Source organism: Silene latifolia, chromosome 11 (assembly GCF_048544455.1).
Source record: "Silene latifolia isolate original U9 population chromosome 11, ASM4854445v1, whole genome shotgun sequence".
In the NCBI taxonomy this organism is placed as follows: Eukaryota; Viridiplantae; Streptophyta; class Magnoliopsida; order Caryophyllales; family Caryophyllaceae; genus Silene; species Silene latifolia.
The window spans coordinates 118,662,582-118,678,983 of NC_133536.1; the positions used below are offsets into that span (position 1 = coordinate 118,662,582).

The window sequence follows — 16,402 nt, forward strand, 5'->3', positions numbered from 1 at the left end:
CCTTAATTTGTAAATTTTTGTCTTTCGATATCAAATTTAGTGATCTAAAATCGTTTATTCATCATCAATTCTTTGTGTTCAAGCGCAAATCGAGTCAATTTGTTCAAACTTTTGCATTCATCGGCTATTCAGTTATTTCAAGATCAAAACTTTGTAAGAAAAATCGGAATTGATTTGGTCATTCATCTCGAATTATTGTTTTCTACAGTCAATATTGAGGTATGTTCATTCAATATTATTTAATTCGTTTCTGAATCGTTGTTGAATTGATTTTATGATGATGTTAAAGTTGAATTTGATTAAATTCAACTTAATTTCGGATGTGATTAAATTTAGTTAACTAGATGTAATGTACAGAACCACAAAAACATTAATTTTATAATGAAAAGTGTTAAATTAGGGTTTATAGTTTGTTTGTTTGGTTTTAGAAGGATGATAAATGCAAATGTACTTTGTGGTGAGAAAAAATGTACTAAAAATAATGAGAAAGGAAAAGTGTGCAATTTGAAGTAACTGAAAAGTAATTTTGCATGTAAAAATAATGTCTTTGTGTTGTCTTTGTACACGTTTCATAAGGAAATTTCCAATCAGTCTTAGTGAAATGTGCATTATATATAATAAGTATGTGCAAGTAATAATTACGTTTTGCAAGTGGTCTTGCAACTGTTCAATATGTCAAATGACGGTTTGTAAGTTTTGCTTAAGTGGTGAAAAGACACAACTATTCACGTTAATTTCAATATTAATTCTAAATGTACATTATATTAATTATAAAAAAACATGTTCCATCAAATAAATTGTCCACTATCTATAGTATATTCATAATTTGCATTTTCTGATAATTAGGTGCAACTAAAATATCATTAAGCACTGTTTGGAAAATGTACATTATATAATATTAAAAGGTACATTAAATTATTTAAAAAAGAACATGGAACATTATTTGGAAAATAAATGTGCTTTCAGTTTAATTCAAATGTCCATTACGTATATTTATAGTGTGAATATATTGTTTTATGCGAGAGATTTAACTAACATAGATAACTTCTCCCAATTTATTAATTACCATGATTATGTTTGTGGCGGTTGAAAAGACACAACTGTTCACCAAATTTAATCTCTTCTCTTGAATTAATCCACTATATAAACCAAGGAGTACACAATTACTTTTCCATCTTACCTTCATTTCTAAAACCTTTTCCAATAACCAAAACTTTTAATCTCTTCAGAAAAGTATTTAATTTTCTTAAAAAAAAAAACAATGGACTACTCAAAATGCACGATAGTTGCCTACAAGAATGATGCTCACAAACAAAATTTCATGAACCATTATAGGGATTGGAAAGTAAGCCAGTTTTCTTCAAACTGGTTTGATGGAGATGACATTCCTGTGGAGATGGATGTACCATCTCCCAGTAGTCCTTTACATTATTTCCTTACTACTCAGGCTTTGCTCCGAATTTTGTTTGAGCGACTTGGGAGGGAGGAAAAGAAAAACATGGCAATGGTGTGCAAGGGCTGGTCGAAGTGGTTCCTTATAGGAATGGAGTCAGACGTAAAGGAAAGGGATTATTATCGAGGGGTGGTTCGGGAACAACAAAATGGTATAATCACTGTCACAAAGGATCAGCGGCTCCTAGAAAGATTCTGCCTTTGCACGACTCTATCTAGTCGTGCAGAAATAATTAGACATCATAAACAACAAGCACGACAATTTAGAAACCGAAGAGAAGAATATGAAATTGAGGAGCAGTCTGGTGATGAGGGTTATTATGACTCAGACTGTTAGATTGGTTTAGAAATATATTAAGTTAGTTTTCTATTTTATTGTTATTTTGTATTATCTTGTGTTTTTTTTTCTTTTTCAGTATAAGCCTTAGTAGGCTTTATCATTTTGAAAGCCTTAAATGGCTTTTGTAAATATTTTACTAATATTAATGAAATAGTATTGTGTCTATTTGTTTGTTTACTGTCATTAGAATTCAATACATTTTATATATGCTCTATCAAAATGGACAACAATATTTCCTATGAACATTAGCAGTAAAATAAATGTTCCTTTAAAGGCATGATAATGGACATTCGAAGGAATACATTATATATGAACCTTTATTTGTACAAAATAACTTGCTTATGTGGTGAAAAGACGCAATTATTCACATTAATTTGAATATTACTTCTAAATGTACATTATATTAATTATAAAAAAACATGTTCCATAAAATAAATTGTCAACTATATATATTCGTAATTTGCATTTTCTGATAATTAGGTACAACTAAAATATTATTAAGCACTGTTTGGAAAATGTACATTATATAATATTAAAAGGTACATTAAATTATTTAAAAAAGAACATGAAACATTATTTGGAAAAAAATGTGAATTCAGTTTAATTCAAATGTCCATTACGTATTTTCATAATGTGCATATCTTTGTTTTATGCAATAGATTAAACTAACATAGATAACTTCACCCAATTTATTAATTACCATGATTATGTTTGTGTCAGTTGAAAAGACACAACTGTTCACAGAATTTAATCTCTTATAATCAATTAATCTACGATATAAACCCAAGATTATACAACTAGTTTTCCATCCTACCTTTTCCAATAACCAAAACTTTTAATCTCTTGAGAAAGTACTTAATTTTCTTAAAAAAAAAAAAAAAAAAAAAAACAATGGACTACTCAAAATGCACGATAGTTCCCTACAAGAATGATGCTCACAAACAAAATTTCATGGCCCATTATAGGGAATGGAAAGTAAGCCAGTTTTCTTCAAACTGGTTTGATGGAGATGACATTCATGTGGAGATGGATGTACCATCTCCCGGTCGTCCTTACATCATTTGCTTACTACTCGGGATTTGCTCAGATTTTGTTTAAGCGACTTGGGAGGGAAGAAAAGAAAAACATGGCCATGGTGTGCAAGGGCTGGTCAAAGTGGTTCCTTATAGGGAACGACCCAGAGGTAAAGGAGAGGGATTATTACCGAGGCGCGGTTCACGGAAATGAAAATGGTGTGATAACTATCGTAAAGAATAATCGGATGCTTGACAGATTTCGCATCGCACGACTATGACTAATCGTGCGAGAAATAATTAGACATCACAAAAGACAAGAACGACGATTTTTAAAGGAAAGAGAAGAAGAATATGAAATTGAGGAACGATCTGGGGATGAGAATTATTATGACTCATTGTTAGATTAGTTTAGAAATATGTTGTGTTATCTTGTTTATTGTTATTAGGTATTATCTTGTGTTTTTTTTTTTAGTATAAGCCTTAGTAGGCTTTACCATTTTGAAAGCTTTGAAATGGCTTTTGTAAATATTTTCTAATATTAATGAAATAATATTATGACTATTTCTTTGTTTAATGTCATTAGCATTCAATACATTATATATATGCTATATCAAAATGGACAACAATATTTCCTATGAACATTATCATTAAAATAAATGTTCCTTTACAGGCATGATAATGGACAATGAGCATATTAGAATTGGATTACTGCATATTAGAATTGGATTCTTTGCATTATTGATGCAATAATATTTAATATACTTACTTACTTAACTCTTTTGTTGAACCAGACAATGAGTACAAGTGATGCAACTACGTCTTCTTCTACAAATAACCGCTTTAAAACACCAAGGACAATAATTGAAACATTAAATGCAATCCAGTACATTCCATTCTGTCCAGAGGAAAAGAAACCTAAAGTAGGACAAGTATTCGAAACGCTAGAATTAGCAGAGTTATTCTACAAAGAATATTGTACAATCTGTGGGTTTACGCCAAGACTTGCAACAACAAAAAGGATTAAAGGCAATGAGTTACCAAACAGTTTTGCATTAAGGAATGTTGTCTGCAATAGGCAAGGTGTAAAGGAAAGTAGGAAAAGGAAGAGGACTGATACTGATACCGTAACTGCTGAGAATGATACAAGAATCGATGTGACAGACATAAGCCGTGTGAGGCCGATTACAAGAATTGACTGTCGTGCATTAGTGCAGTTTAAATACCAAGAAAATGGAACTTATATTGTTACCAGATTCGATGAAGCGCATGACCATCCACTTGCTTCGCCTGAATCTACAATATTCTTGAAAGGAAACCGAAAAATGACAGAGGTACAGAAGCAATTTGTCACAAAGGTAAAGGTGCTAAAACTAGGTGGTGTGAAAGCCTATAGAGGTTGGAAGGAGCTGTGTGGAGGTTACAACAACATTGGGGCTACTGAGGTTGATTTCAAAAACTTTGTCAGGGACATAAAAACCTACATTGGTAATTTTGATGCACAAATGTTTGTTGAAAATCTTATAGGGAGAAAAGACACATGCAGTTCATTTTACTTTGATTTTATAGTAGATGAAAACAAGTGCCTGGCTGGAGTGTTTTGGGCAGATCCGATCTGCATAAAGAACTATATGCTGTTCGGTGAGGTTTTATCAGCAGATGCTACATATAGAACAAACAAGTATGATATGGTGTTTGTGCCTTTCACAGGAGTTGATCACCACAAAAGGTGCATAACGTTTGGAGCTGGGTTGTTAGGTGATGAAAGTATTGAGTGTTATACATGGCTGTTCAAGACATTTTTGGAAGCAATGGGCGAGTGCCAACCGAGAATTATAATTGCGATCGGGACAAATCAATGAAGTCGGTGGTCCGGAAGTGTTTAAGGAGTCAACACACATCTGTGCATGTGGCACATAATGAAGAAACTAAGAGAGAAAGTCAGTTATCAACTGTTTCAAGATGAGGATTTTAAGACCAGGCTCAATAGGTGTGTTTGGAACAACCAACTTGAGCCTGATGAATTCGAAGAACAATGGGGGAAGATAATGACTGATTATCAACTTGTAGAACACGAGTGGTTTTCAAATTTGTACGATCTCAGGGAACAGTGGATCCCTGCCTACTTTAAAGATGTTTCAATGTCTGGCTTGATGAGGGTTACTTCTAGGTCTGAGAGTGAAAACAGTTTCTTTGACAGGTTCCTCACACCTCATTTGACCCTTGTTGAGTTTTGGGTGTGCTATGAGAGTGCCTTGGAAGCACAAAGACACAAGCAGTCCAAATTGAACAGTGACAACAAACACTCTGAAATCCCACGGAAAACAAAGTCAAACCTTGAAGTCCATGCTTCTGAAATGTACTCGCACAACATTTTCAAAGACTTCCAAACAGAATTGGTTGCGGCTTTGTCGATTGCCGTTTTAAAGATGTGGAGAAGATTGATGAGACAAAAATATATATTCTAACAGACTTGCAGATGCCAAATAAGTCATGGAACGTAGCATATTCACCAGATAACATGGAGATTACTTGTTCCTGTTCTATGTTTCAGAGAATGGGCTTGTTGTGCGAGCTTCGCCTTTGGATTCTACACAACCAAGATTTTGGAAAATACGAGAACGAGTACATAACGCAAAGATGGACAAAAGCTGCAATGAGTAAGCCTGTCTTTGACAAAGATGGCAAATTGATAGATGTCTCTCAAAAGTTTTCGATAGGAAAAGTTTGAGTCTTGAGCTGTGGCAAGAGGTTTATTCTTGTGTCGGCGTAGTGAGTGTGATGATAACGACATGAAGCTTTTGATTGAAAAACTGAGAGATATTAGATTGGATATGATTAGTAACAGAAGTGTACCAGCAAAGAAGAAAGACAAGATGAAAGAAATAGAAAAGTATGTGGGCTGCAAAATACCTGAGAAGTTGGTGATTCATGTTCCTAAAAAATCTAAAAACAAGGGTAGGACCAAGGGCAAGAGAATTGAATCACAAATGTTAAAAGCCCTAAAGAAGAGAGGAAAAGAGAAGAGGTACTGCAAAACATGTGGCCGCCAAGGACACAACTCTAGAACTTGCAAAGAAACAAACCATCTGACATGTATCTATAATTTGGTTTCTTGTTAAAGCATATTACATTAATGTTAAATAATTATTAAATTATACAAGCATAGCGGATAGTGTTTACCTTCCAAAATCTTCAATCTTATATGGAGGCACATAAGCTCTTTGTGCAATGAACATTATGGTTGTTCTAAAGGCACAGATGAAAATTTCAGCAATGTATATTTGGTTAACATTAAATCTATTATCAATTTAGTTGTTCATTTTGGCCATTTTCTCCTTATAAAATCTGATATTTAATTTACATTTTGATGCATATTCACCAAATATTACCATGAAGATGACGACGATGAAGGAGATGAATCTGATGATGTGGAGGACGACGATGAAGAAGATGAATCGTATAACGAAGTGGAAGGTGCAAATTTTTGATTCAAGGATAGACATCCATAATATACACTACGAGAACATTCTTAAAGGCTTGTATGCACAATTCGATTATCTTTGCCAAAGTACATTACTCTTATAGGGAAAGTATATTTCATTTTTATTAAAGCATCATTATTGTTGTTGTGCAAGGAACATTCTTAAAGGCTTGTATGTACATTACTCTTATAGCCAAAGTACATTACTCTTATAGGGAAAGTATATTACATTTTTATTAAAGCATCATTATTGTTGTTACGCAAGGAACATTCTTAAAGGCTTGTATGTACATTACTCTTATAGCCAAAGTACATTACTCTTATAGCCAAAGTATATTACATTTGTATTAAAGGTTCATTATTGTTGTTTTGCAAGGAACATTCTTAAAGGCTTGTATGTACATTACTCTTATAGCCAAAGTACATTACTCTTATACCCAAAGTATATTACATTTGTATTAAAGGTTCATTGTTGTTGTTCTGCAAGGAACATTCTTAAAGGCTTGTATGTACATTACTCTTATAGCCAAAGTACATGACTCTTATAGCCAAAGTATATTACATTTGTATTAAAGGTTCATTATTGTTGTTCTGCAGGGACAACATCAATTTGATTGGAATTGTTTTCCCAGAGTACAATAATTTTAAGACGTTTTGCACAATAAACATTATTGTTGTTCAGCAAGAACATAATAAACTTTATTGAAATTTGTTTCCGGAATATAACACTCTCTTGAATTAAAATTTTTTCAAACTTCAGGTTGTACGACTCGCAGCTTCCTCAATATATGTTACATTACTCACACACATGTCACAAACGAAACTAAAAAAAGTTTTTACGGCTTCAATTCAGCATCTTCCTCATCTTCATCATCATATTCTTCCCATGGCAGTGGGTTTGAACGGAAATCCATTGCCTTCTTTAGTACAACATCAAAACATACATTGCCTTCAGTTGAAATCATATATGAAATGTATTTCTTCCATGAGAATCGTAGGGGAGCATCCTAGCAAAATAAAGAAAACAAGGGATTAGAACATGTACAAATGTGTACTGAATTATGTATTAAAAATAATTATATTACTTTTGAAACTCACATCGCCTTTTTTAAGCCCACAGGTCCAATTTAGATTACCCTTAAATGTCTCCATATGTCTCATAACGTAAACACCACAATCAGTCTTGTTAGTGTTGTTTCTCCACTTCATCTTTGCAAGAATAGGCTGCAGTTTTTTAATGCGATCAACTTTTACCTTTGAAACACCGATGTCTTTCAAGTATTCTGCTAGAACATTACGTTGGCGGAGAAGGGGTGCAGGAAAACATTAGGACACTAATAATTATGAGGTACAATATCACAAAAATTAGAAAATTAAGACAGACACAAAATTTTTGGGGAAGGTACACTCTATGTAAAGTCATTGTACATTCACAATAATGAATAAGAACAGTATGTAGTGCTGTTAAGCAAAAGAGAGCATAGAATCTTACAAAAGACAGTGGTCTATTGTGGAAAAATTCTTACGGTTTTCCGTCACGATACACATTATCAATGATGATGAACTTATACTTGTTGCTGTCAATGACTAGTAAATTGTAATGCCTTTTATATATAACTGGGAAGAAGAACTGTAGATTTTAAAAGATTTAATTAGGCAACAAGAAAATTAAATATAACATGCAGAAAGAGTGTATATTGTCAATGCTAACCAAATCAATTCTATCTGGGTTAACCGAGAATTGGGTAAACTCTTCTTTCATTATATCCTTAATCACGATAAAATTTTCAACAGTGTCCAGTTCTCCATGAAGCATCATCAGTCAGATGCAAGACAAGTAAAGTTTTTGATGTTAATCAAGGGAAAAAACATTACAAAATTTACTTGTTGAAATAAGTTTATATAAATATTTGACTTACGAGACACAATTTGTGGTGAAAAAAAATCGATAAGGCTCGGAAGAGTTTCTTCTAGATTCCTTGGCATTCAAAAGTTTTGCCCAACAATCGATCACATCACTCGTTAAATATTTAGATTGTCGTAGCATTGCCATTTCAATACGCCGAAGAGAAATTTCACCCACATGCACAAGAAGTTCCCTGGTTCAGGACTACCAGTGTTAACTCAAAACAGGATGAGAACATTTTAAATTTAAATATTGTACATTAGTAGATATATATATATATATATATATATATATATATATATATATATATATATATATATATATATATATATATATATATATATATATATATATATATATACTGGCTAAATCGGTATGTTTTCCTCTACTATACGACACATAATCAGCAATGCAATTCTGAAACTCAGTAAGAGGAGTAATAATGCATGTATCTGTGCTTAGTAAATTACGATTTGCAAGGATGCTCAGAGACTCTGGTTGACTTCTTTCATGTTCATGAACATTTTCATTGTTGATGACTTCGCCCTTGGTAGTGTCACCACTGTCAACCAGATTATGCTCATTTATACTCTTGTCATTTGTATTACTCACATCTGTCATGTTCTCATTCTTCTCAGAAGCATCATAGCCATCTGGTATAATATTCCCTTCTGTACAACCTACCTCCATTGTTCTCTTCTTAACCATAATGAGTCTCATTGTTGTCGGGGACACCAATATCATCGGTACTCTTCTCTTTCTTTCCAACTACCTCATCTTCTATCTTCTCATCCCCAACAGTCTCATCACCCTCGTAGAATTCTTCATCAGACGAATCCAGTTTCTTTGGGAAGGGCTTCTCTTGATACTGCTTCACCTTTGTTAAAACGTCATCACAAACAATGTTGCACTTGGATGAAACCAAAGTGCAAAGATATTTGATTCTCAATATTCGAAGTCCATCCATCTACAAAAGTTAAAATATCTTTAAGATAGGTAACTTGTAAACAAGAATGTGTTTTTAATACTTTAAGAAAGATCATTTAATTAAACCAAAAGTACATTTACAATTATTGGATATAAATTGTTTAGAAACTTACGTTGTTTTTTGTCAACCCACAAGTCCAATACTGACCCCCCTTGTACGTTTCCATGTGTTTCATTGTGTAAATACCACAGTCAACAACATTTTGATGGTTTCTCCAAGGCATTTTCAATACAACAGGCTCCATTGCTCTTACTCTTTCCTTCAAATCACCAATGTCATTGAAATATTCTGCCAAAGCATTACGCTGCATGGAAAAATTCAGATCAAACTATATAGAGAGACCGTGCAAAAAATATGACATTGTAAAAGAAAAAATAACCAATGAAAGGCAACTGAACAATTACCATATTCCAAGGTTTGTTTCCATAACGAGTTTTTGGGGTTTCATCATCTTTGTTGATTATCAAGAATGACAAACTTGTTCTTCTCCATATTGAATACGAGCAGGTAAAAATGCTTGTCGGATATTATTGGGAAAAAAACTGTTTTATATAAGAAATGATTAGAAGATACAACAGACATAAAATTAGCAGCAGAAAACACTTTGTATTGACTATATATATTGTTTGAGCTAACCATATCAACTTTTGTCACATCAATAATCCCAGCATGATTTAACTCATTTCTAAAATGCCTCTTGAATACTTCCAATTCTCTTTCAAATTTGAATTCTTTCCTTTGCCCTTGAAATGCTTCTTTGCACACACGAGAACATAATATTGTTCTATTAATATACACTTGTATAACATAAAATTATTGTAATATAGAATGAAATAAAATTTTACATACAAATACGAGGGTTGAAGCAAAGAATCGACGTGGTGCTGAAGATTTTCTTTCAAGTTCATTGAAATTCAAGTAAGCTGACCAACAATCAACCACAAAGATCTGCTATATACCGAGGTGGTTTTAGAGATGCAAAAAGATATCGGGTACCCACGACATTCTTAAACTCAAAGAGCTTCTCACTTTGGTTCGGACATTACACAAAACAAGTCAGTTAATTACACATATGTACATTATCTTTATTAATAATGCACATAATACCCAAACGAAATGTACATAATGATTAATTAAAAGGAACATAATGAGTAGAATAAAATATACCTAGCAAGAACAGTGCCTTTTCCCTTGGTGTAGTAGACGTAGTCGCAATACGATCTTGAAACTTAGATGGCTCTGTACATGGGTCGTGTCTCCTCTTAGTAAATCAAGTTCAAGTACTAATATCTAAGCTTGGATTGGGAGTGGTTGCCTTGGGTTCTTCACTATAATCTTCAGATAACATGCTACATACAAGGGTATTTATAAGATTATCCGTATTGGCTTCTTCCTCATTCTCCGCGTCACTATCAACATAAAGATGCTTCGAATCATTTCGTACATTTTTGTCATCATCTTTCTTGTTGTCAACATTCCCATTTTCACACTCCCCTTCTGACACCTCTTTGTTGTTGTCACACTCCCCTTTTGACACCTCTTTCTTGTTGTCTTCATTCCCATTTTCAACCTCAATTGATTCAACTTTGTTTTCTTCTGACTCTCCTTTTGACACCCCTTCCTTGTTATCTTCATTCCCATTGTCAACTAATTCACCTTCTTTTCTCAATGCACAAGGCTTCGGGAATAGTTGAAATGTATCAAATTAAAGAACAATACACTTAAGCACCAAGTTAACATAATATAACAAAAAATATGATCAACATATTTACCTTTTTGTATGTATAAAAAATCGGCCTCTTCAATGACATGCTTTCAACCTGAATACTATTTTTTAAAGTTATGTTTACATTATTCAAAGCTTCAACAACCAAAGGATGATTACTAACATCAATCTCAGCATAGGAACAACATCCGGAATATCGGCAACATTAATACCAACAGAACTTTCACTATCGGCGGAGTGTGCTCATTTGACAAATTGAGTAAACTAAATGCATGATCACACGACTCCGAGCAGTCTGTTCTCCTTAATTATTGATGCTCCTTTTTCTAACTTAGCCTTAACAGATGATATGTTCTGAGCTAAACTAGTTATACATTTAGCAAGATCAAGAATATACTCCTCCGTGTAGTCCTTTGTTTGATAGACAGATTCGACACCTGTATTGTCAACCACCTCCTCCATTGGTGCTTCCAACTTACCATTTCCAAACATACCGCTTTTCATCTCATCCTTCTCTCTCGATGTTAACAAACTACTAGTCCAACCTACCAACGTATAATAATCTCTTTCAACTTTTCGTTCCACATGAACAACGCGATCAACATAGATAAGCTGCAAAAAAAAAAAAAAAAAAAATTAATTACAAGAGAATGAAAACGTACCTTCCAATGTTAAATTAATTTATGAACTTCAAATATATTTTTTGGGACTTTTTACCTCCAAAAAAACAAAGTGGCCCGCCAAGTGAGTCTCCTTTTCCACCCACTCAATCTTGCTTTCTTGTAAACTTTTTAACAAAAAGGAACACCAATTGTAATCTTTGATTTCATCAACATTCATCAACGATTTTAAAACATGATGATTAACCAAAGGCTTTTGCGTGTTTCTCATTAGCAAAGAAACAGCAAACACAACAAAGTTAACCTTGAATTCATCACCACCATGATCATGATTTATCAACCAATTCTCAAGCGTTTTGAGTGGAACTTGTCCATCTTTTATACCAAATTGTTGCTTCCATTTGCCATAAAACTCTTGAAACTCTTCGATTCAAGTATGAGTTTTGGATAATTCAACTGTTTTAGGGCCTATTGGAAATCCAAATGTTGATCTTACATCGAAACCTTCAAGTACAACTTCTCACCATCAAGAAGATCGATACAGTTTTGGTATGGGTTATCTTTAATTAACCAAGACCCAAGCTTTAAAGGAATGGAACGAACTCTTAACCAAAACAGCCCACTAAATCCAATCTCTTCTAGCGCGCACCACTGTTCGTATGACAAACGTTCAACTACCTCAACTACTCCTGTAGGAGACATTGTGACACCCTCATTTATTGCGGAAAAATAAACACGTAATTCTAGAATAAAACTGCATGGATATGTTTGTAATAGGTTCATTTGGGTAAAAACCTGTAATTTTTAAAAACCTGAACCTGTTATAAAGATATCCAAATTGGAAGGTGTCAAACATACAAGGTCTAACTAGAAGTTTCACAACATAACCATCGCTAAAGTCGCGAATAGCAAATTATACAACCAAATGTAAAGAGGGAGACATATGTCCCTAAAATGTATGTGACATAAAAAGTGTTTAAGGGTCACAATAAAATAAAGCCAATCTAGGTCCCAAGGTTACTTTGCTCGCTAGCTCGTCCATGTACCCCATATATGCATCACCTACCTGTCAATCGCATTTTATACAAATACGAAAGCCACAAAATCGGTGGGGAGTAACTCGAGTTCTCCCGGCCACGAAATGTCATAATTAATATAACATGTAAACATAAGAATATGAATATGAGTAACACATAGCCTTAGCATATAGATGCTAGACAATCGTGCTTATCATGTGAACAACAATATAACAACACATAGTCCTAGCATGTGATTACTAGACCGACTCATACTACCCTATCATGTGAATCACATAACATCCGGGAATCCAAACTCTATCAACCATAGCCGGCTTGCATCTCACCTTCTATGATTCATAGAATCATCAAACAAGAAAGGACAATATATCTAGAGACAGGCATAAGTTCCTAGTACAGTCAATAGTCACTTTGTAACTCGAGTCTATACCACGAGGTAGGGAAGCTAGTATTTTGGCTCAGAGGTTAATATGAATAAAACATGGCCAAAACACTTAGTATCTTGGCTCAGAGGTTACATTTAAAACATGGCCAAGATACGACTCAACCCTAATCCTAGACTGCGCAGACCTAGAGAAATGCGGATAAAACCACCGCACCCAAGACTCATGATAAAACCACATGAGTACCCTAAGGAGTCCACCAAAGGGTTGGCTAGTACTTAAGCTGACCATCTCCTCACAAAATAGGCGAGAAGGTCATGCCCCCTGACTTGGATATAAACCCACCAAGCCAGGAACACAAAGGCTATTAAGCCGCAAACATATACTCGTCAAAGACTATAATGGCCTATCTATGACGAAGGCCGAAATACTCACCTAGGACCTAAATAAAACCAATCTAGGTCCCAGCTTGAATACTTTAGCCCACACCACACAAGACAAGTAGGACACCCAATTAACCATAAGAGAGGCAAAGAGTCCAAACTTGCACACTCAAATGATCATACACACCCTAGCATATGAAAGGTTACGCAAGAGCATATTCAGCTGACAATCCAACAAAATCTCCAATATCAATAATAATCCAAATTCCTGAGAACAAGCTAAAATGGCAACGAGACAAGAAGACTGAAGTATAAGGCAACCAATTCATCCAACAACCAACATGTGAAATGATAGTCACAAATATTAAGGCATCAACGTAAAACATCCAACAACCAATCTCACCTCAAAGACAAACCCTCGACCCGAGTCCCGCGACGGGTCATCGGTCAAATCGAGGCTGACCGGTTTAAACCTAGTTTGACCAAACTCGTTCGGTCAATCTGGCCCAGCTCAGAGTCTTGGCCTACTTTGGCCCAAATTACAAAATGTATCACAATGTCATTCTCATGCTATTTCCAATTTCTATCATGTGAAAAACGAAAGTAACACATTATCAATCACCTAAACACTTAACAATCACCAAACACAACATTTACTACTAATGTGACATTAATTCGTCGAGTAACTCGGAATAGTTACCTTACGCTAGCAAAGAGACAAGTAATAACTTGAGAAAGCTTCTAAAACCCAAAATTACTCTTCATCTTCAACCACATATGAGTCACCTAAAATAATTATGTGAAAGGACGATATTAACAAATTATCGTTATATAAAATATGAGACAGAAATTAATTTAATTATATTTTAAATAAACCAAAGTAGCGTCAAAACAATTTATAGACACGGCTCAAAAGTTATTATGACAACCTCAAACTCGGCCTAACCACTAACTACACATGGCCTCAAACTCGTGACTTAGCTAGGCCACTGCCTAGGCCACGGCCAGGCCACTGCTAAGCTACAGCCAGGCCACTGCCCGGTCTCATAACCCGCCACCACACAGCTCATAACTAGCTCATAACTAGACTACAAGAGACCACCCATGACGACTACTCACGGCTGCCAAACAGCCGTGAAACCATTCCACAATCCGTGATGAAAACATGGTCTAAGTGTCCAGATTTGCGTTCTCAAAACCCGCCCCAAGCACTCATCCTTACGACCCAACTCAGTCCCAAACATGTTCAGTGAATCGTCTCAACCTCAGTAGCACTTACGCCCAAAAACAAAGTCCGAAAGGCACCATTTTATCCATCCCAAACTGCCCCAAAACAATCCATACATGTCAGCATACACCGTCTTAAATATACCACTTACTAACTAGCATCCCAAATGATCCCTAGAGGTCAGTATACACCGTCTCAATCATCTCCACATATCAGTATACACCGTCTCAACTATACAACTGACTAATTAACATCCATAATGATCCCTATATATAATTATACACCGTCTCAATTATAAAAAGACTAACCAAAGATTCGAAATAAACATATTTTACAAGTAATATCGAGTAATCTATAATTGTTACCTTTTTCCGATTGAACTAATCATTTATGACTAACAAATCTTCTACAAGACCGTCTATCTTAGCATCTACAACCGTCTTATAATAAATAAAGCTAAAAGTATAAATTGGGTTTGTAAAAATACATGACGAAAATGAATGTTACTTACATCGGAATGACAAGAACGACGAAATGAGCGCTATGGAACAAAAATAGTAGAAAACGGATGAGAAACGGAGGGATGGAATTAATGTTTGGAACAAAAATTGAAAACGTGAAAAAGAAAGAACAATCCAGAGGGACGAAGAAGAGAAACAGGCGTGAAAGAATGAAAGAATGAGTGACGAGCTTGCTTGCCTGCTATATATTATACGTACGTTTCTTCGTCGTTAAGAAACTTCGATAGTTATTAAAACCGTTTCGAGTTAAATTTAACCGATTTAAGAAAGAGTCTCATAAATGAAACGGAATCAATAATAAATAAGTTTAAAGAATGAAAAATAAAATAAACTCAGATAGTTAACGGAAATAATAAGAAATCGGCTTGAAACGGAATTATTAGCGATTTTTACGAAACTAACGGATATTAATAAAAATTGCTAATTTAGTGAAATAAGCTCAAAATAGCTAATTGGACGGTTTTGTTCCCAAAATCCATCTCGGGTTCACTTAAAACAACTTTCATAAGGACTCGTAAAGAAACGGAAATTATTAAATAAATAAACTCGAACTAACTTCAATAAACTCGAACTAACTTTAAATAAACTTATTAATGATTATTAAAATTAACGTATCGAATTATGATGAAATTAATTAATTAGCTAAGCATATATATATAAATCGTTAAATGATGTAATTAAATTCAAAATAGCAATTAAAAGAATTTTATCCAACTTAATAAAATACGGGGTGTTACAATCACCCCATCTTTTAAAAAGTTTCGTCCTCGAAACTTGAAAGTATAAATGAAAGGTGATAAAAATAAAACTGGAATTGGAATCGGTAACCAAAACATTTTAAAGGTTATTTATCGTAAGAATCAAAATTCTTTCAAGAGATTCAACTAAAATTTTTAAATGAGAACGGACTCTCATCAGAGGAACGGAAGTGTTCTCGTTACGTATTCAAGAACATCACATTCCAAATCAAAGATAAGGTCAAAAAGCAAATTATTTGTATAAATCGAAAATCAAAATACTTTCAGAAACATTAATGAAAAGTTTTCAAAAGTATAAGTCTCATTCATGGAACGAAATTGCTCTTGTCGTGCACACAAGAACGCTAACTTTCCAAGTCAAAGACAACAAAAATCATTCGCCGACAAGCGTAGAACAAGTTATTAAACGTTTCTAATAACGAGTTCTAACATCCGATCAACGTTAAAATCAAAAGAAAAGGAAATCCATTCAAATTTTCTTTTGCAAAAGCCAAAATGGAAATAAAGGTTTCACCTTTAAACTCAAAGGGGAATCAAATTCCTGAAAATATAATATTAAACTT

General features: G+C 34.1%; 2 protein-coding genes across 2 annotated transcripts; both read left to right on the forward strand.

Moving 5' to 3' along the window:
- The first annotated feature begins 2,918 nt into the window (after positions 1-2,918).
- On the forward strand, positions 2,919-4,667 carry LOC141613863 (protein FAR1-RELATED SEQUENCE 5-like). The gene is made up of 2 exons (XM_074432604.1): positions 2,919-3,024; positions 3,712-4,667. Exons 1-2 carry the CDS (start codon positions 2,919-2,921, stop codon positions 4,665-4,667), a joined length of 1,062 nt encoding a protein of 353 aa, XP_074288705.1.
- Positions 4,668-4,724: 57 nt separating this feature from the next.
- On the forward strand, positions 4,725-5,536 carry LOC141613864 (protein FAR1-RELATED SEQUENCE 5-like). The gene is made up of 2 exons (XM_074432606.1): positions 4,725-5,225; positions 5,360-5,536. The coding sequence occupies exons 1-2, from the start codon at positions 4,725-4,727 to the stop codon at positions 5,534-5,536; spliced, it is 678 nt and encodes a 225-aa protein (XP_074288707.1).
- The last annotated feature ends 10,866 nt before the right edge of the window (positions 5,537-16,402 follow it).

What these genes read in the sequence shown, in the direction of transcription:
- LOC141613863 (XM_074432604.1), top strand. Translation starts at nt 2,919, where the DNA reads ATGGCCATGGTGTGCAAGGGCTGGTCAAAGTGGTTCCTTATAGGGAAC. An exon ending in GGTTCACGGAAATGAAAATG is followed by an intron (nt 3,025 to 3,711) that starts GTGTGATAACTA and finishes CATTCTGTCCAG; the next exon opens with AGGAAAAGAAACCTAAAGTA.
- LOC141613864 (XM_074432606.1), top strand. Translation starts at nt 4,725, where the DNA reads ATGAAGAAACTAAGAGAGAAAGTCAGTTATCAACTGTTTCAAGATGAG. An exon ending in TTGCGGCTTTGTCGATTGCC is followed by an intron (nt 5,226 to 5,359) that starts GTTTTAAAGATG and finishes TCTATGTTTCAG; the next exon opens with AGAATGGGCTTGTTGTGCGA.